A 20,383-nucleotide genomic window follows, 5' to 3' on the forward strand; every position below is an offset into this window, starting at 1 on the left:
TGAGTAGATTGCATAAAAATGAAAGCTCAGCAATCAAAGATGAAAAAAAGTGAAGTATCCTTGAGTATCATTTCAAAGTTCTGTGTCATTAGTAGTTTGACCTTTGATTTAGAGGCAAGCATGCAAATTATAATAATAATAATCAGCCATCAGACAATGAGTGCAGTCAAACTTTCCATGTTAATCTGTGCCAGAGGGTGGATTCATGTCCATTATTGGTGTCTGGGTGTGAGAGAATAAGAAGCCATGGATTTGCTCTGTTATCAGCTGGTGACAGACGGCCGTAGCAACCCTGCAGCCTGACCGCGACGAGCAGAGGGCCGAGCTGCCGCAGAGCTCTTTATCTGTCTGACCCCGTCCCAGCCAGTAATGAAGTTGCGGGGGGGTGGGGGTGCGCTGCTGGGCTGCATTCAATAAGCAAATGGAAGCTGTGTAGAGGTGGGGGGGTGGAAAGGGGGAATGGACGTTTGGGCAGGGCTGATAAGAGGGGCCCCAGCAGGCCGAAACTGACCCATCATTCAGCCTCTCAATGCGTCGCCACCTCACCATTAGTTCAGCGGACACTAACTGCCTCATTAGTCAACTCATTAGTGACAGCAAACACAGATCGCTGCAGCAGATCCCTGATGGAGGGGAGGGGACAGTGGAGTGGCTAATTAAAGGGGGCCAGCGCTGGTCCTGCTGAATGCCAGGCCTCACACAGCTGCGTGCCCTGCCATCATCGGCGTGCCAGCCTCGCCAGCTCTTAAATCTTGCTCGTGCACAACAACGAGCACGGTTGCCTGGCAGCTATCGTCTGGTTCTGAATCAGCAGCCCTGCGCTTCTTATTATCTGCCGGAGCAGTTAATCTCACAAAACAAGGACAAAGGCAACATGTAAGAAGACCAATCTGGAGTCAAGTGACATTTCCAGAGATTGGATTCCGGAATAAAAGATGATAAAAAAAAGTATGAAAGAAGCCTTGGTTCAGGAGTATTTCTCTACAAACGCATCAGAATTTGTGAGGAACAAGATGTGAATGCTCTCTAATGACAGTTATATCATAACTCTTACATTTACTGCTCGTCTGTGTTTACTGGCCCTAGATAAAAGTGTTGTCCTTCTGTTACCTGTTACACAAACACACACTAACTGACAGATTCCGGCACATTTTGCTACTCATTGAAGTTCTGTTTGAGTACAATTTTGGATTTTGATTGTGTGTCTTGTAATAATCTGTTTCTACTGCGGGCTGCAGCATACAATGATTCCCAAGAGTGTCATGTAGTATGGTGAAAGCACTTGCAGCATCTTATTAGCAGGCATCACCTCCATTGCGCTTTTTCTGTGCTTTTTATATATTAAATTGAAAAAATAAACTCTAGTAACACATCCCATGAAGTCCCTCTATGGTGAAAGAAGAGCGAGGGACAACACTTACACATTTATTTTACATTTATCTACACTATTATTCACATTTTACACTACTTTTGTGAACATAAAACTTTGGTGAACTCATTTCAAGCACCAAAACAATTATTCCACATGAGCAAAGGTATGTTTTCAAAAGAGATTGAAGAATTTCAAAAAAGTGAAGTTCCACTTTTCAGCTTTAGTGCCAAGTTATCTCTTTACACAAGACAGATGTGCATATAAGGTTAGGTAAATACCTCTAAAAGATGAATTTAAGATGATAATTGAGTATTTGTGGCAGCAGGACGGGGTGTGGGGTATTGAGTCATAAAATATACAGTGTGTGTTTATACACACTGACCCGGTGCAACAGCGTGGCTCACTGATGAGTTTTTATTGCATAGACAAAGAGGATATATCAGGCTGGGGATCTTACATCGAATTACCACAAACTAACAGACACAAAGAACATGTGGAAGCAGGTTGTTTTATCCTAGTATAGGAGCACTGGAAGTTGGAGATGACAGGGTACATAGGCCATGCACAGATGGTGAGATGTGTATGTATGTATGTGTGTGTGTGTGTGTGTGTGTGTGTGTGTGGGGGGGGGGGTTAATAGGGGTCTGAGAGAAACTTATTGCCCCAGGGCCCCTTAAAAGGTTAATCCAGTCATGGTTACAGAGGAAGAATTTTGACATTATTTGTCACTGCCGCTACTAATTCAAACAAAGGAAAGCATAATTTCACTGAGGATCTAGTTTTAAAACGGACTCACCAGGAACAAAGCACCTCCAGGAAAGATAAACCTGTGTCTGATGCCCCCACCACCACAATCCTGGCGTTAATGGTGACCTTTGGCTCCATGGTTAACTTTCTGCTGATGAGATAGAGGCCAAACGATGCCTGAGAGGTACAGAGAGAGAGAGAGAGAGAGAGAGAGAGAGAGAGAGAGAGAGAGAGAGAGAGAGAGAGAGAGAGAGAGAGAAAGAAGACAAGTCAGTGAGACAAAATCTACCAAAATGACTGGTGACATTTGCACCCTGGTGTACTTTCCCCCCTGCTGTCTACACCCGCTTGAGTATTAATGTTTGCTCTTTATTCAGATGTTCTAAAAATCAATAAATACAGTAAGAAAAATATGAGAATTGCAGTAAATGCAGCTTTAGATTGTAATGAGAAACAGAGAAACACAGAGATCAAGCGGGCAACCTGACAGTTAGGGACGACTTTTCCACAATCACTACAAAACACTCCCACGGGAATTAGTAGGCCACCGCATTCTAATTTACCAATGCCTCCACCACCAAGTGTGTCTGGTCCTCGCACTGTGAGCTATGGCAGCTAATGGCTCCTTCATCATCTGTAATTAGGCAGATTGGCCCCACAATGCACCTTGTTGGATGAAAACAGCATTGAGCAAATAGGTGGGGGAAACCCGAGGGTGAAATTAACCTTTGTGTAATATTCAAATAATTTCCATGAGGGCATGTGTGGCACATCTGTCACATAGTGAGAGAAGTTGTGGGGTTTGATTAGCAGGGAAAAAGAGCTTGTGGTTATTTAGTATGATAAATGTATGTTTGCACATATTGGACAAATAAATGAAATATTTTTAATTGCAGCAAAAGAAAACGAATGATGGTGCCTACTTATACTTTACAACACTTTTACCCAGTTTAAAATTTCTTCTTTTTAATCCTTTCATTCAACTATCATTGTCATCAGGTCAAAAGTTACTTATAAAAGGCAAGTTTTCGAGGATACTTTGGGAAGATATTTTACCAAGTTGCTGTTTTAGAGTTGTGACAATGGAGATATTTCGGGAGCACAGGGTTGTTTGTGAATGTTACATTCATTTTCAGAAAATAAATCTGTCCTGGTTGATTCATCAAAACTGTGTTGAAAAGTATTTGATTTTTAATAAGAAGTTTAACCTTGAAGCCTGTGGCCTGTGAAAAACAAAAGGAGAGACAAACGACTCCCAAGGAGCAGCAACATATTTTTTTCCCAAATGCAACAATGATTTACATTTCATTTAAAGCATTAAGTGGAAAAGTTGGACTGGATCACTGCTGAATAGTCTCACACTGCCAGACCTCCACAGCGCCGTGGAGGAGGGTCTGCCTAGTCCACACAGCATTCTGGGATAAGAGAAAAATGTGCTCTGGTTTATTGGCATTTCTTTAAACCAACCACAATTATCTTGGGTGGTGCTAAGCCCCGGACGGAGCCACGATGCCTCTGCAAAATAGCCTCGGGAAGAAACTTGTTTTGGTGGAACATATGTACGTTGAAAAGTTATTTTAGTTCAACAGAAAACTCAGATTGGACAGTCTAGCTAGCTGTCTGGATTTACCCTGCAGAGATCTGAGGAGCAGTTAACCATAGTCCTCAGAAATCCACCCGAGGTTAGAACGCCAACACAAAGAAAGCAGATGACCCCCGTCAAGATGACGCCCGGCCAAAAAGAAGGACATCAGTCAGAGACCTCATTAAAAATTTATAGGAAAATGTTGCTGGCTACTATTTCCTATAAAAGCGAACCATTAAAACACTTAATATGTAAAAAACGTATCAGATATCCGTTGAGTTTTAAGCCGTGTGTCATGTAGACACTGTATTTTGACATTTATTGAAAATGAGTATCAATTTATATGTAAAAACCCTGTATTTGTTATTTGTCTACGTGCATCAACCTGAATACCGCAGGAATTAACCAGATGAGGTAATCAGATGAACAAAGCTCCCGTCTCATCTACATGTGCGCTGGAGCAGGTGCAGCAGCTCTTATCACGCCGGAGATGCCTCACCTTCCCAAAACACAATGGCTGCGGCTCTGTGTAATACAATCCTGTATTGACAGAGAGGGAACAGGTGCTTTAAATGTGATTAATCGTCCCGAGGCCGACATCAGGAGGCAGAGATTCAGCTCGGAGGTGAAGCTCTTATCTGCACGGCAGCCTGGAAATCATGACTGCTGTGTAACAGAGGAGAATTGGGTTTGATGGAGTGTAATGAACGTGTGAGTGTACACGGTGTCGCCTCGGGTCTAAAGACAGCAGCTGTTGCACATGTGGTAAATATTTGAAGTGCACAACGTTAAAATAAATCACAGCCACATTAAGATGAGACAGGCTTGACAGAACTCAGGACTCATGGTAGAATTTGAACAGAAGGAGAGCTTGTGATTATCTTTATTCACTTGTTACTTTATTTTACCAGCTTAGTTTCTTTTTGTTTATCAAAAAGAGTTGCTCTTATAGCGACACTATCTGCTTAAGTTACTTAAAATAGACAGCTAGTCCTGAGGGACAGTTTCAAAAGCGGCTTTCCGACCGGAGGGATTTTAGCAGTACTTAGAAAATAACATTCATAGAACCTTTTATTTTCTTGTGTTCCGACTGGACCAATTGGGGATTATTAAGTTCATCTGACCGCAGTTCCTGTAACTCTTTCTGCCCCTACTTCAGAGCAGGGTCTTTTTTCCCTTTTGACCTAGGTCTATATTGATTGGTCCAAATTATAAGTCACGCCCCCACAGGGCGCCATCTGTAGAAGCCATGCCATCTGTTTTAGCAAAACATTGACTACTTCAATAATTACTTGACTACGTGAAGTACTACTAGAATGGATGAAATGCTGAACTCTGAAAAGTGGACTAATGCGGAGGATCATATTGCGCTGGAGCCCTCGTCTTCTGTGTTTCTCTGTTAAGTACTCCAGGCTGGTTACTCTGTTATGAGGATCCCAACAAGCCACAACAGGAACATTCCGATGACCTCCATGCTCGTTTGTTGTTGTATGTGTGTGTAACTACTTGGTCAGAAAGAGGCTATACATTGGTACTAAAAACCACTTTGAGAGAAAATTAGTGTCTTTAAAGCTGGGGTATGCTTCTCATTCAAGTACTTTGGTTGAAAGATAGTGACGCATTAAGGGCTCCTACACCGCTCCAAAATCATAAGGTTTTACATTTTCAAGAACTTGTTGTTTAATAACAAAAAAATCTATCTATCTCATTACATTTCATAGTGAGTATGTAAAGACTCATATTTTTAAAGTTGTTTTTATGTGTCATTTTAGGACTTTATTTGATAGGACAGCTTAGACGTAAAAGGGTGAGAATGAGAAGAGGAATGACGTGCAGAAAAGGGGCTCAGATCGGAACCAAACCCGTATCGAGGACTGAGCGCACACTCTACCAGGTGAGCTTACCAGGCGCCTGTACAGACTCATATCAGAATAGGTCAGACTCAGTGGTTTAACGCTAAAGACCTTCCAAATAATTTTGCATTTTCAGATAATCTCTGTGATTTTTGTGTCTGAAAACCAAAATTATTTTCTACACATAAAATCTGTTGGCAATGTTTTAGTTCGCTTTTTAACAGAGAAATCAAATTAGAAATGAAGTTAACCGTTCACGGCCAACCAAAAAACTATTTAGATGTGGTTTGTGGAAACACTTTTTGAAAAACTCTAAAAAAATCAAAGCATAAATGGATATTCCATATTACTGTGTTTTCTACACGTCTCTACTGGAGGTTCCCATTCATCCCTTTCCGTGAAACACCCTGGGTTCCACTCTGTTCCCCTTTGAAACAGCACCGTCTAGTGGTCACAACAACACACTGCTGTGTTCCCTCTGTCAGTAGCCCCCCAGCTAATCTACATTCCCAGGCAGGCTGAGGCCCTGTCAGCCAGCTGCCGCTGGGCCCACCTGGCTCTCGGTGATCTGCCTGGAAGGGGCGTTGATGCCAAGTTCCTTCAGCGGGTAGATGATCTGGCGTCGTGGGCGGACAGGCACCGCACAGTTGAGGACAAAATCCAGATGGTGGACGCAGGAATTCTGTGTGCAGAAGAGGAGGGCATAATGTCAGTGAACTCAGAAAGAGAGACTCTCCTATGAGGTTAAACAGCATCAGTGTGGGGACTTAGAGGCAACTGGAAGTGATAATGAGCTCAGGTGAAGAGGTTTGATGATGCAAGGTTTACATCAGTGTTGTGAGCTCGGTGGAAAACATCACCCGCTGCCTGAACAGAGATAATTTTCTGGTTATCTTCTGCCATTATTCTATTTGCACATCATCATCTCCCCAATCTGGTACTTGTTTGTGTAAGGTAATTAGCAGAGGAAGTGGAGGCCTCTACATGTTGAGGAAATGTCTTATTATGGTGTGGAGAGGTGGAGCTGGCAGCACTGTTGGCACCTGCTGCCCGACCCCGGAGACAGCAGCCTGCTGGGGGGCACACTCTGCAAGAAATGGTCTGCTTTCAACATTTTATATGAACAAATCCATCTGTCAGATCAGCCTGAACGGCTACAGAAGACAATTTGCGGTATCCAAGATGTTTTTCTTGTCTTTGTCAAAATTAAATTCTAGTGCCTCCGACACTTTTTCACTTTCGTTGAAATTTACATTTTTGTTTTGTTTCTTTAAACTGATGTTTTTATGACTGGGATGTTTTACTTTAGCTGTGAAGCACTTGGTGTTTAACAGATGCTCTATAAAGATTATTATTAGAAAATAGCTACAAGATACTTTAGCTACTAAGCTGGACTAAAATGTATTCAACCGTGTTGTCAGTGGTAATTTTATGTGGAACGAATGACAGGGCAACAACTACTTTGGACAGATGGAAAACCAGATACAATTTTAAATAAGTGCTATTTCACATTTCCCACCGAGTTCAACAGGTGATCATCTTAGAGCACACAGCTGTTCCACTCTGACATTAATTGATGTTAAACTCCTTAATTCCCCGTCAGAAAGCGCTGTCAGTTTACGTAACATTAGCTTTGTTCTGTAGAAGATAATTTCACACAATTTTACCTTGTTCTCCTTATGCTTTCATGTTTGATAATCCACCCAGAAAGATGCTTGAGATCCTGTTGGCTTGATCTTAACCCCTCCGAATAATAATCACCGGAAGCCTAAAATAAGTATCTTCTCTAACAAGCTAATGTTAGCAGTTAGTTAATGTTACTTCACCAACTCCTTGTTAAATATGATTCTTTTTACCAAAGGTTTGATGTATAGTTATGTACAGGAGCTAGTGAGCACCAAGGGGTTTTCTCTACTTTAAAACTCAGGGTGAGTTTTAAATGTGTTCTGTAGAAGATAATCCACATCGTTCATGGTGACCGCAGCTATTATCTTCTTAAAGAAGGTCAAGACAACAACGCGCCATTGAGAACAATGGTACTTAATGGTAACAGTCAATCAAATTGCAGTGGGGGCAACAACAAACAATCAGCTTTGAGCATATGTTCTTGTTTTCTTCACACTTGAATTTGGGATAGCCTCTCAAGCAAAGCGCAATCAAAACAACTTAAATTGTAGAATGAATGATAAATAACAGCAGCAATCGAGGATGTTTTATGTCATGCATTAATTTTAGAATTATATTAATTTATAAGTTGCTCGCTAAAACAGCTTCTTTCTGCGGCCAGCAGGTGGCGCTTTGGCAGTAGGAATATTGCATCAATGCTAAACTACCAAAAAAAGACCCACGTATAACTATACTAATATAGAATACTTAGTGCAAGCTTTAAAGATCAAGGGTCAATGGTTTGTTTTTAGAGTATATGAACTCAAGAGTAGATTAAGACAATACAGTCGATTTACATTAGGTTTCCACACACTGTATACACTCAAAGTTTATAGTAGCTAGCTGTCAGGCCAATCGCTAGCATGTTCGGACATTGCACTTTATTTTAAGCATAGGCAGCTAGGCTACATAGCCAGGTTACCAGAGCATTTATGAGCAAACATTTTACCGATGGTTTGCTGCTTGGAATTTTAATGCCTGGTGATGTCTTCTGACAGCCCGGTACTTTAAAAATGGAGGAAAAAAATAATCGCTGCTGTGTCTGCATTACCAGTTCTATATGATGCATCCCTGTCCGATTACAAAGCAATCTTAAAAATGGCTGCTATTTGGAAGAAGGTTGCTACGATTGTTGTTACTCCCCGTGGGTTTACGTTTTTAACTACTGCTAGCTACCCACCTAGCTTCAACCCACTCTGCTAGCTGCCTAGCAGCAGGTGTTCTGTTGCGGTCTTGCCTGTTGTTTTCGCGAACAATTTTCTGACTGAAACATAAAGTATATCAACCCCCCGGCTGTTAAGCAGTAACTAAGTAACCTTTACTCTCAGTCCATTTTAAACAAGCTACTTTTTACTTTTACTTGAGACTACTAGATTTACTAGATTTTTGTATTGGTAATTTTACTCAAATTTCAGTAAAAGTTCATTAAAGTCAGAGTACTTTTGTACTCTTAGTTTCTTGCAGTGTATGATCTGAGGATGATTACGCTATCTGAGCAGACATGCACAGAGGCTGGAAGCGGCCCAGTGTCGAGGGTCCCTGTGTGCACCCACCTCCTGGCTGTTGTGCGAGGAGTAGATTCTGTGGAACAGGCAGGACTTGTGAGCCAGCCGGAGGACCTCCTTAAACACGTGTTTGGTGAAGTGCTGGAAGAAAGGTTTGAGGACAAAGTGGCGTATCTGAGCGTGCTCCTCGTAGCGGTGATGGCTGAAATAGATGAAGTTCTCGATGTTGTAGTGGGCACGGATGTACTCGATGTCCTGACAAAGACAGATAAAATAATGAAGTTAGTTTCCTGAGATCAACTCCATCACAGAGGAACATTTCCAGAGCAAATATTTGCATTTGATATATTTCTATAGCTGTCTTTTATTTAATACAGTCTTTCTGTTTTTGTACAATTTACGTAGATCAGGGATCTTCAACAGGGGGGCTGGGACCCTGGGTGTCCTCAGAGGCAATACAGGGGGGCCTCTAAATTATTGTACAAGTTATTTTTTATAATGTCAAAGTCTTAACATGAACCTTACATATTATAAGCAAATATAAATCCCCACTGCTAACTGGCCAAAATCTAAGTCACTAAGGCCTTCCACAGATGCAGTTAATCCTAAGGGTTCACTCTGCCACATGTATGTTTAACATTAAAAAATGATTTATAAAATCATGCCAACAATTAGTAAGCTATTTAAATACCTTAGTATTCTAAAAGTTTAGGCCGCCCTACAAGTTATTGAAGGCCCAGTTTAATATCCAACTTGTTTTGTCATTTTGGTAAACATGACATAATATACATTTTCCTCTTCATATACTCTTTTATATATAAATATATACTGTATATATTCCATAAAAGATACATCCCTACTAATGGTTCTAATAGTTAGTTATTGATCCTGAGAGACAGACACAGAATTGTACTTTAAATAACCCCCACCTCTAACACAACCCTCATCCTGTTAACTTCACCTACCTGCTCGTCTCTGACGATCAGAATCCCCACAACCTGACTCTGCGCCTGGGCCACAAAGGCCTGCAGCGCCACGCCATCCTAAACAAAACACAAAGTCTGTTAAATGTACGTGTGTGTTGAACTGAATGTGCCCCTTCTTGTATCCGTCCAGTGCAATGAATTCACATGAAGTGGCCGCAAAACTAATTATCAGTTTTGGAGCTGCGGCGGGGACAGCTGGGGTGTCAGTCAGAGAGGGAAATCCGTTCAGCTGAATTCTCACCAATCTGTTCCCTGGCACACATGCAATATTCCTCGTTATTCCAAGACCATCATAATCAGCTTGTGTCACACTTGATCGTCCAAAACAATCAGAACATAATTTTAAATGTTAAAGGGGAGCCAGTTACAATTTCAACGTTGCTATTTTCTCTATGTACTGTTTATGCTAATAAATTATCTCAAAACACTGACCAAATTACAGGCCAGCTGGTTTCATGTTAGGTACATCTTTTTGTTGCATACTTTAGCATTGGTATCTAAATTAGCTTGAGAGTTTAGCTCTAGCAGCAGACTGCTACTCCTGCTATGATGGGTAAACAAGTAAAAGTACATAACAGGTATATTTAAAGAGAAGAAGGTAGGTTTGGTTTCAGAGGTGAGGATTTTTCTGTATTTTTATACTTTAAGTACATTTTCTTGACGATACTTACAGACATTTACTTTTAAGTAATATGTCAATGCAGGACTTTTACTTAACAGAGTATTTTTAAAGTGGGGTATTAGTACTTTTACTCAACTCAAGGATCTGAATATGGTAGCACTTTATAACATTGGTACATCAATTATCAGGAATTCACACATGACATGTCTGAAAAAGCATACATTTATTCATGTAGTACTTCATAAACTTTCAGTAATGTACGAGGCAGAAAAACGAATGTATTGTAGTGTGTAGTGTTGTAATCGTGTTTAAGTAAACATTACTTCTTCATTACTGCATCCTTTGTTTGTGGTCCTTCAAATAAAGTGCTGACCTGCTCTATCTCTAACATTGATAATTAAGATATGACCAACAATCATAACTGCAGTCTGAACGTAGAGTGATGCTTTGATAGGAGTGTGTGTTGCCAGACCGGGTCTCTGCGGGTCTCATAGAAGCAGTCCAGGTCCTGCAGCAGCAACTCGTTCAGTCTCAGACCCTTCACCAGGTCAGAGACAGCAGGCCGGTCAGCAGCCACAGCCGGCCTCACCTTCACATTTCTGCAACAACAACCACACCATGGAACAGGAAGAGGTTATTATTATATACAGTAGTTGTTATCCTAAATAAACAGGATCATCAACAAGCAGGCTTTCTAGCAGCCTGTGTGCTGAGTTGTATTCTTCCAGTGATGAACAAGAGATGACTATCTACTGTAGATTAAATAAAACAACTGCAAGAAAGAAAGAACAGCATCTCTCTATTTCATCTCTATTTAATTTGTAAAATTTAATTATAATATGTAGCTGATATAAGTGTACAAGGTTTGAAGGGAAATCCTCATCTTCCTTCTTAGAGCACTTCAATTTCAAAACCTCCAAAAATAAATGTGAGCAAATCCAACAGGCTAACTGACTTAAATATGTTTTTTTTTTCCATTTCATTATCATTTACAGGTGCTGACACAAATGTTTGGGACCTCCTCCCTGAGCACTAACAATCTCAAAGCTGTGGACCTGGCAGCCTTACCAAGACAGCAACAGGGATCTGGCATGCTGATGTTGACTGAAAAGAAACAGATTACAGATACAGGCTGACCCACCTGAGCCCGGCACGGTGGAAGATGTAGAGTTCAAGGGGCAGCAAGCTGGTGACCCGGGGCGGCACTCTGAGGAAGCTCTGCAGCAACAAGAACTCTGGGGACAGTGCTGGTACGGTGATGATGCAGAAGTCTGCATCCTGACAGAGGGACACAAGGACAACTAATACAGACACACACTAACCTGAGAAGATATGTTCGATTCATCATTAAAAAAGGTAATTTTCTTTAAGTATTCTATATCTTAAACTTCATAAACTTTCCTGGAAATCAATGTGAATGTTTGTTTAAGTGTAACTCATTAACTTATTGTGGCAATAAAGTCTTTTCTGTTTCTGATTCTAAATTGTTTTCTGGTAAAACTTCGGCCACATGCAAAAACAATACTTACAGGGAAATGGCTGAATATATATGGAATACAGTCCACTGATCTGGAAGAGAAGAAGGGGAAGTTAAGTGAAAATATGTGTGAGCGCCAGACTTCAGAATCCAAGCCAAGCTGGTTATCACTGTGGTGGAACAACTGGCCGCCCGGTCTGCCCGTTGCTTCCAGCTCAACTTCTTGCCTCCAACTCTGTCACGCTGTCACTTTAAGCGTAGCTCTCATTAATAACATGCTCACTCTCGGCAGGACGCTACTCAGCTCCATATTCAGTAACAGCTGGGAGATAAGGTGGCGGTGAGAGGAGCTCAGCAGGAGCCAACTAACAGTCACTCTCCCTGCCTTAACACAGCAAATGACTGATGTAACTCTGGACGACTGCCATCGCTACTGCCAATGAAGAGGCCTCAGAAAAGTATAAAAGTGGGAAAAGGAAAACGCAACTTAAAAATGTTTGAATATTTTAAAATAAAGTAGATATGTGGGGTATCTCCCTTTCGATATCACTGAATTACAGAAACTTAATTCTGTAAACTTTATTTTTTGGTTGTTGCATGTTACCCTTAAGTACATGTTACTAGTGTCCCAAGAGTACTCTTACTACTTTGATATAAAGGGTTACAATTTCTAAAAGTAGGATCAAGTCTGCTAACATTTTATCAAGCTCAAGACTATTGCATTTAAAGGATTTAAGGTAGCCCTTATTCTGCTTTTTGTTATTTTTTTTTATTTTACAGTCAACAAAAGCCATCGAAAGCACTGTCTCAGAAATGTATGAAAGAAAAAATGCAAATGCAAGTTAAAAATATCAAATCATTTGAATGTGGGGTATCTTACTTTCAATATATCTGAATTACAGAAACTTGCATGTTACCCTTATTACTCTAACTACTGTAACTCATTTTCCAAGAGTTCTCTACTTTGATATAAAGAACATGTTCTTCAAGTTCCTCACAACAAGAAGGATCAAGTCTTAAGCAAACATATTCTAGAGCAAAAGACAATTGGATTTGAAGGATTTAAAGTAGACATTATTCAACTTTTTTTTTCAGTCAACAAATGCCATGAAAAGACCAAAACCAAATATGTGTTAGCTTGTCTCTCAATACTTTCTGACTTCCTGTCTGTGGCTCTCCCCTTTAGCAGCTGGTCACTATAGTTTTTTTTAACAAATAGGAGGAAACAGTGCATTTGTTTGGGACTATTTTGAATCCACATTTGGTGCTCTGGTGAGTGTGTTGTTCTTGTGATACAAACACAACACTTGATAGGCAATTCATTTTTTAGTCTTTTCATGGGATTTGAGGCAAAGATGAAACAGAGATGACTGCCAGCTTTATCCTCATTTATATCCTCACACAAACTTCAGCCTGACCGTACCTCATTTCATAATTCTTGTCAATAATGAAGAACTGAATACAGACAGTGTTGGATTTTTCTGGGAAATGTGCCGCTCCAGTTGGTTGTGTCTCCTCCTCCTGAGATGAAAGTGACATTATCAACAAACTAGAAAAAAAGACTGAAAACTATACTGGCATGAATGCAACATGAAAACATTGAAACATATCTTTAAAGATGCAGTAGGTAAGACTTATAAAACTAAGTTTCTGTTATACATATATAAAACTGACCCTATCTTCGAGTAGAAACATATGAAGCAGGTCATTTAAAAAATAATTCAGCTCCTCAGGCTCCACCTACAGCCTGTAGTGTGATTTGCCAAACTCCATCGCTCCCTGTTCAGATGCACCAATCATGGCGAGGGGAGGTTGTCTAACTGTGTGTCAATCACTGCTCATGCACACGCATTCAGCTCTCCAACTATCTAGGGAGGTTCTGGGACATGTCTGAATGGATTCAAAATAGTGCAAAAAACATAAAAAGGAGACAAAAACTTCAGAAAAAAAACATTCAAAAAGGCAACAGAAATGTCAAAAGGTGTCCAAAAAACAATAAAAATGTCCCCAAAAAGCAAAAAAAAACTCAAAAAAGGAGACAAAAACATTGAAAAGACGGCCATATAAATTTTGAAAAACATGAAAAAAACATGAAAAAAAGCAACAGAAATGTTTTTAAAAAAAACTTGGAAAATGCGCAGCTTTGACTATTGCAGGGTGGTTACATTTCCCATAAATAACACCTACGGGAATATGGAGTTAGATTTGTTTCTTAATTACATGCGAGAAAAAAAAATATTTTTGAGAGAAAACGTTATCACACTGATGGCAAAAAAAGCATTTCATGAGAGACAAAAACATATTTGAGAGAAAAAGTTTTCATACCAATGGCAAAAAATTATATTATTTGAGAATAAAAAAAGTTTGAATATAAATTTAAAAATTTTAAAATAATTTCTGAGGAAAAAAAAATTCTCAAATATATTTTTTTATATATTTGTTTCAATCAGTGTGAAACATTTTTTTCTAAAAAATGTTTTCTCTCAAACATTTTTTCTCTCTCTCAGATCATTTATGATCTTGCATGTAATAAAGAAACAAATCTAGCTCCATATGGGAAGAGATCAATAATAAAATTGTCAAATCATGTTCATCATCGTTATTTTTTGGTATTTTGATTTTCGTAACCATGTCTTTACTACAACTTGTAACTTTTTTATGAGATCAACACTCGTAACATGAATCAGTGAGTTTACAGAAGTGCAGGGGCACTGATTTACCCGCTGTGAGACCGAGGTTCGGGTTTTTCTTGGTTCTTCATCTTCTTCTTTTGAGTCGGACGGAGCAGCAGGTTCATCCTGTTTTATCTGCTGCGGTTCGTACAAACCGTCTATCCCACTCAACTCAAAGCTGTCGTGCAGCCTTTTCAAATCAAAATCAGAAGTGACCCTGATAAAGCCCATGGCGACTCCGTCACCCTGTAGAGAAAGACACACGAAAGGGTTGAGAGAGGGAGGAATGACATGCAGCAAAGGGTTGCAGGTCGGAGTCGAACCCCGTCCCGCTGTGTCGAGGAATAAACCAACCGGGCTATCCGGTTGCCCAACATTTCCTGTTTTAAACACTTGCTGTCTGGGAGCTGTTCTCTCCTGAGATGAGTCTTTACGTTTTTGGTCTTTTCAAAATAAACAGCAGTAGCAGAACTTGGTCGTACTGGCAAAGAAAAAAAGGTATCACAGCAACACCCACACTGTTTGACAGACAAGTGAGTGAAGTGAAGTGAAGTGAAGTGCAGAGATATTTTTAGAACCATGATCTTGGCAAAACTTGGCAAAACATTTTTTTTGTATCATTCATAAGTACTGTTTTTGAAATGTGATCATTAATATATATTTCTGATTAGTTGAAATTTCCTTCACAAACATCTATTGACTCCCATGTTGGTTTGAGTTGGGACTGAAATAATGCCGTGTCTGTAACAGATCATCTACCAGGACAAGAGAACCACCAAAGAAATATTCAAACAACTTATTCTGTAGAGTCCCAAAAAGGTTGTGGCATTCAGCAGAGTGAACAGCCCAACCCTCTGCAGCAACGTTTGATCGACTGTTTCTCTGGGAGCTGAACATATTCACACAAAAAGCCCAAAATGCTTCAGATGTCTGGACACAATATGTTCAGTGAGAGCATGTCTTGGCCAAGTATCAGCTCGTATCTGCCATATGCTGATGCCATGAACACATGTCAACCCGACTGGCGGGGAGGGGAAGGGAGAGAAGATCTGCCGTCCTGAGGGAACGGACCCCAGCAGGCTTTATGACAATCAGTCAGAGCATCTGACTGGGATCAAATGAAACCTGTTCTCCCTCCCAACTCGTAAAATACTGATGCTTGGTCAGTCGCTCTCAGCGTCAGATACCAACGCAAAAACCCTCCTCTAGCATCTGTAAGGAGCGCACCAGGCAGAGCAGCAGCTCGACCGTGGCGCTGTAAGATGTCTTAGTATTAAGAGAGACAATGGTAGTAGCATGATAGAGCGCAAACCCACATTAGGAGGTCGGTTGGGGGGGGTCAAACAACACAAGACTTTCACCCAGGAGACCAAGGTTTGTGTCCCTTTTTTAAAGATTATTGTTTGGGCATTTTTAGGCCTTTATTGACAGGACAGCTGAAGAAAAATAAGGGGAGAGAGGGGGGGGATTACAGGCAGCAAAGGGTTGCAGGTCGGAGTTAAACGGGCCCGCTGCGTGGAGGAGTAAACTGCTATTTATGGGCGCCCGTTCTACCAACAGAGCTATCTGGGCGCCAGTTTGTGTCCTGTTTTTGTCCCATATGTCACTCAAAGCTGAATTTTGTAACCCTACCCACCATCTTTTCCTAAACCTAACTGTCCCTTTCTTGTGCGGCATTCAGTTAAACGTACGTCCCGACCCAGAGCGTCCAAAGGAGACGCCAAGAGTCCTGAAAAAGGGCGTCTATATCTGACACTAAATGAGACTTTCTTGGCCAATAACAAACGCGATGGGAGGAAAAAGGCGTTGCCAGATCACATAACTCACGTAAGATCTGACAAACCAGGAGGGTTAAACTAATTTCTCAATGTAATAACTTCTGCGTATGATGTTTAAAAAATGACCTTGAACTAAAAACAAAGATGTGATTCTGTGTGTTTAAGTAATAATAATAACAATAATAAATTTAATTTGTAATGCACTTTATATTTGCGCAAATCCCAAAGTGCTACATGATAAAACAGGTAAGTGCTAAAATAAAAACACATGGAGAGCATGGAAATAAAAAATAAAATAAACAAAAACAATAAGGAAAAGGGACGAGAGATCAGTCAAAAGCTCTCCTAAAAAGGTGGGTTTTAAGGGCAGGAAAAGGCTAAAAGTTGGAACAGACCTCACAAACAGCGCTGTGATTTTTCTCGTCCTCTGCCTCAATGAGCTCTGCCAGGAAGTACGGCTGGTTGACGACTGACAGAAGGTTTGTCTGCTCGGCAAACAAACGCATGATGTCATCATGATCTTCAACCCTGTAATGTACATTAAAAAGTAGCAGCCTACATCTTTAAGCTCGCCCAACCAATATAATTCATACAACAAGAAAAGGCAGACAATGCTTAACCCACTAAAAATTATCACAACTCTTCAGATCTTTATAGTCTACACTTTTAGCCTCTTTTGGATGATAGCTTTGGTTTTGTGCCATATATGTCAGCTTGTCCGTCTGCCCCCAAGTGCCCCAAAAAAAAAATCAAAAAAAGATCCATATCCACAAATTCTGCAGCAAATTAACTGTGTGCTTAATTTTTTTTTAAAGGGCAGTCCAGCCAGTTCATGACATGCTCAAGATGAAGGCAAATGTTCACATACATCAGCACTTTGATCTCCACACCTTTTTCACAGCACTATACGAATGTGCACTGCACGTATTTTAAGTAAAGGTTTCATTGTTTGTGTAAAGATTCTTTGTTAGTTGGGAGGAATCTGCTAAAATCACCTGGCGGGGCGGACATGAAGGCGTGGACAGTGCTTTTCCCTGTGGCAGATGAACGCCAAGCACTGAGGCGTGGGGCCGGTCCGGGGCTGCAGCGGCTCAAACATCTCATCCAGAGCCGGCTCTGCACAAACACCAATCACAAGACTCGGTCTCCACAAAGTTCCTTTTAAACCCTCCTGTTGTGCTCGGGTCCAATTTCACAAGTTAACAAAGTTTCTATATCAGACATTTAGGTTTCTTTCGACCAAATTGCAAAAAATAACATGGATGGTTCCATAAAACGCTCTTCACAAGTGAAATTAAGGATCAGATCTTTGCTTTCATTGATTTGGGGGTTTTATTCAATTGAATAACCTGACTAAACTTTTGACACATCTATCCATTACGTTTATTCCTCTGATTTTAACTTTTAGTCAAAATTATTCATAATTTCAGTTTTCTTCTAAGAGAAATATAGATGATTTCATATAATTGAGGTTTATTGGCCAGAAACTCTGTAAATAACTTTAAAACTAGTGTTATCAAGTTAATTCTAGTGGTGTAAATACTGGTGGTAAAGGGGTAACAAAGTGACAACATTTATTATTTTGGACCCGGAAGGACAACACAGGGGTTAAATAATTGATGATAAACTTAACTATACAATTGAAGCATTTCTTCACCTAAGCTGCCAACGTTCGGGCTAACCAAGCAGATGTATTCAAGCTCTGCGATGGCGATAAAGACAGCCCTGTAAAGAAGAAGCATAGCAACAAGGGAATAAAAATTTGGCAGGCATCGCATCTTTTTTACATGCATTACATTTGGGAGTTGAACTCTGACAATGTAACATCCAGAACTTTACAGTCCAGCTGTTTATAACCGCTTCACAGCAGAAAACAGTAAATGACGAGCCATTCAGTATATGGCTATATGTTATTCTCTTCTATTCACTTTTTTATATACCTCATTATTTCCTTGACACTAGCTGTTGCGAACTCCGGCTCTGCCACGAAAAGGTGGAGGAAGAGTGTGTTCAAAGGCTGTGGAGGTGAGAAGATTAAGTCAGTTTTTCTCCAGGTGTCAGTTAACTTTCATTCCACCTCATTTGAGAAGCACTTTACTTCAAACTGTAAATTGTGAAAAAGCATTATTATGAGCATATAGACAAAGTAGTTCTGTTGGGAGCAGAGATAAATCAGATCCTATGCAATTAAAAACAACAGTATGTATGAAGGACGGAACTGCCAAATTAAAAAAATAACTGACTCTGTAAATAAATTATTATGCCATTACATGGACCAATAATTAAACCAAAAAACAATTATAGGCATATCTTTATTGATAAAATGTGACATAAATTGAGATTTCAACTCAGATTGAGATTTTTACTATTTTATTATACAAAATGCATATGTGGAAATAAGATATAATGGATCTTATTCACAGAAAGTGTAAAACATGTTACCAGTGTTCCCTATGCATTAAAAAAAAAATTCAATTAAATTGTGGGGGAAATCTATTTATTTTTAATATTTAAGGTTTTTTGTAAAGAAATTAAATAAATTTACAAATGCAAAACTAAATTTAAAATAAATGCTAAAATAAATAGATACATGCAAAAGGTTACATTAAATAAATATTAAAAAGGGATAATTGAAAATAAATGTCAGAAACACCAATTTGTGTCACATTTTTCAATAATTAATGCCAACAGATAAAAAAAATGTTTTGTTATATTTATAGACAACATATTAATGTCATTATTTATTGAGTCATTTATTTATTTTAGATTTGGCAGCTCCCGTCCTCCACAGGTATGATCATCCAATGAGAAACAACTCTACATCAGCAACCCTTTGCATTAAATGATACCAACTGTGCATTTTCCAGCCTTGAAGTGTTTCTGCAGGAAAGGTTTCCAGTGAGTCGGATCCACCAAGTCTCCAACAGGGTGGTCAAGGAAAGAAGCGTGGGCCAGGATGTCGTCCTTTTCATTGACCAGGGTCACGGCCAGATTGGCTTTCTCTCTGGAGGGTCCAGGGGGAGCAGAGTGGGAACAAGAACCACAGAATCACGTTCAGATAACAGTGCAACATCAACTCAGTGACTTACAAGTACGTCAGCAGTAATTTGATTACTCGCAAGGCCCATTTTTTTCATTTGTCTTACAAAAGATGAATTGCATTGACCCTTCCAAAAACTGCCAGGGCTGAGGGGCTGATGAGGCGGTCGATCCCCTGAGCATCTGCTGATTCGCTTCTTCTGACGCTCACAGTTTCCTCTTGGCCACTGGCTGAACTTATGGTCCTCATCTTCACTTGGACTGATTAAAGCTGTGGTCAAAGTTAAGTATTATAGGCTAAATGTGTTAACAGTATGAAATGTGAAAGTACTTACTGTGCAGTAAAATGTTAAGTGTCAGTATTTTCTAACTATATCTGATGTTTGTGGCCTTTTTTAACTGATCCAATATGCTTTTTAAAAGACTAAATTTAGCTTAAGAAGTAGGATACATTTCAAGAACACATAGAGGAACACTTCATCTTTAAGGTTTGTTGTTCAGCATCAACACATCTGGAGATATATGGTTTTTACTGGACAGGAAAAGAGATGAAAAACTGTTATCTAAAAGTAACTAAAGCTGTCAGAAAAGTGTGTAAAAATTAAGATATAACGCTACACCTCTGAAATGCAAAGTTAGTGGAGTAGTCTACAAGCATTTTGCATAATATAGAAAATAGTACTTTGAATTTGTATTGAAATACCATACTTGAGAAAAGGTACTTAGTTGCATTCCACCACTTGACAAAACCAACAACACCACCAACAGACGTCCTATATTATCTTAACAATAACGTTAGCTTAGCTAACTAGTTGCAGTCCTAATATTAGCCAACTCGGCATGAACAACTCTTAAGTTATCTAGCTAGCTACTCACCTGCTGTCACACATTGATTTTTCCCCTAAACAAACTACGAGGCTGGTCTATCTAAATTTAAATTGCTTGTGGGTTAAAATTAGAAACAAAAATGATACGTACCTAGCTTCCTTGGAAAAAACTGTCAGTTTACTGTTCGTTACCGTCCCAGCCGTTAGCTAACGCAAGCCCTGTTACCATAGTAACAGAGCAATATTTTGCTGCAT

General features: G+C 39.8%; 1 protein-coding gene across 2 annotated transcripts in view; it reads right to left on the minus strand.

Moving 5' to 3' along the window:
* The window catches only part of cfap61 (cilia and flagella associated protein 61), a 33,590-nt gene extending 13,246 nt beyond the window's left edge, over nucleotides 1-20,344 (minus strand). For both annotated transcript variants that reach the window (XM_034899343.1, XM_034899344.1), the window contains exons 1-16: nucleotides 20,178-20,344; nucleotides 19,409-19,572; nucleotides 19,116-19,266; nucleotides 18,203-18,279; nucleotides 17,920-17,987; nucleotides 17,258-17,378; nucleotides 16,658-16,790; nucleotides 14,533-14,730; nucleotides 13,236-13,333; nucleotides 11,865-11,904; nucleotides 11,477-11,613; nucleotides 10,808-10,934; nucleotides 9,693-9,770; nucleotides 8,776-8,982; nucleotides 6,111-6,239; nucleotides 2,169-2,296 (exon numbers count right to left, since the gene is read on the minus strand). In XM_034899343.1, coding sequence (XP_034755234.1) covers nucleotides 2,169-2,296; nucleotides 6,111-6,239; nucleotides 8,776-8,982; nucleotides 9,693-9,770; nucleotides 10,808-10,934; nucleotides 11,477-11,613; nucleotides 11,865-11,904; nucleotides 13,236-13,333; nucleotides 14,533-14,730; nucleotides 16,658-16,790; nucleotides 17,258-17,378; nucleotides 17,920-17,987; nucleotides 18,203-18,279; nucleotides 19,116-19,266; nucleotides 19,409-19,551 — 1,835 coding nt within the window. In that variant the 5' untranslated portion in view covers nucleotides 19,552-19,572; nucleotides 20,178-20,344. The remainder of the gene's footprint in view (nucleotides 1-2,168; nucleotides 2,297-6,110; nucleotides 6,240-8,775; nucleotides 8,983-9,692; nucleotides 9,771-10,807; nucleotides 10,935-11,476; nucleotides 11,614-11,864; nucleotides 11,905-13,235; nucleotides 13,334-14,532; nucleotides 14,731-16,657; nucleotides 16,791-17,257; nucleotides 17,379-17,919; nucleotides 17,988-18,202; nucleotides 18,280-19,115; nucleotides 19,267-19,408; nucleotides 19,573-20,177) is intronic.
* Between the last annotated feature and the right edge of the window lie 39 nt (nucleotides 20,345-20,383).

This window comes from Etheostoma cragini, chromosome 18 (genome assembly GCF_013103735.1).
Source record: "Etheostoma cragini isolate CJK2018 chromosome 18, CSU_Ecrag_1.0, whole genome shotgun sequence".
Taxonomy (NCBI): domain Eukaryota; kingdom Metazoa; phylum Chordata; class Actinopteri; order Perciformes; family Percidae; genus Etheostoma; species Etheostoma cragini.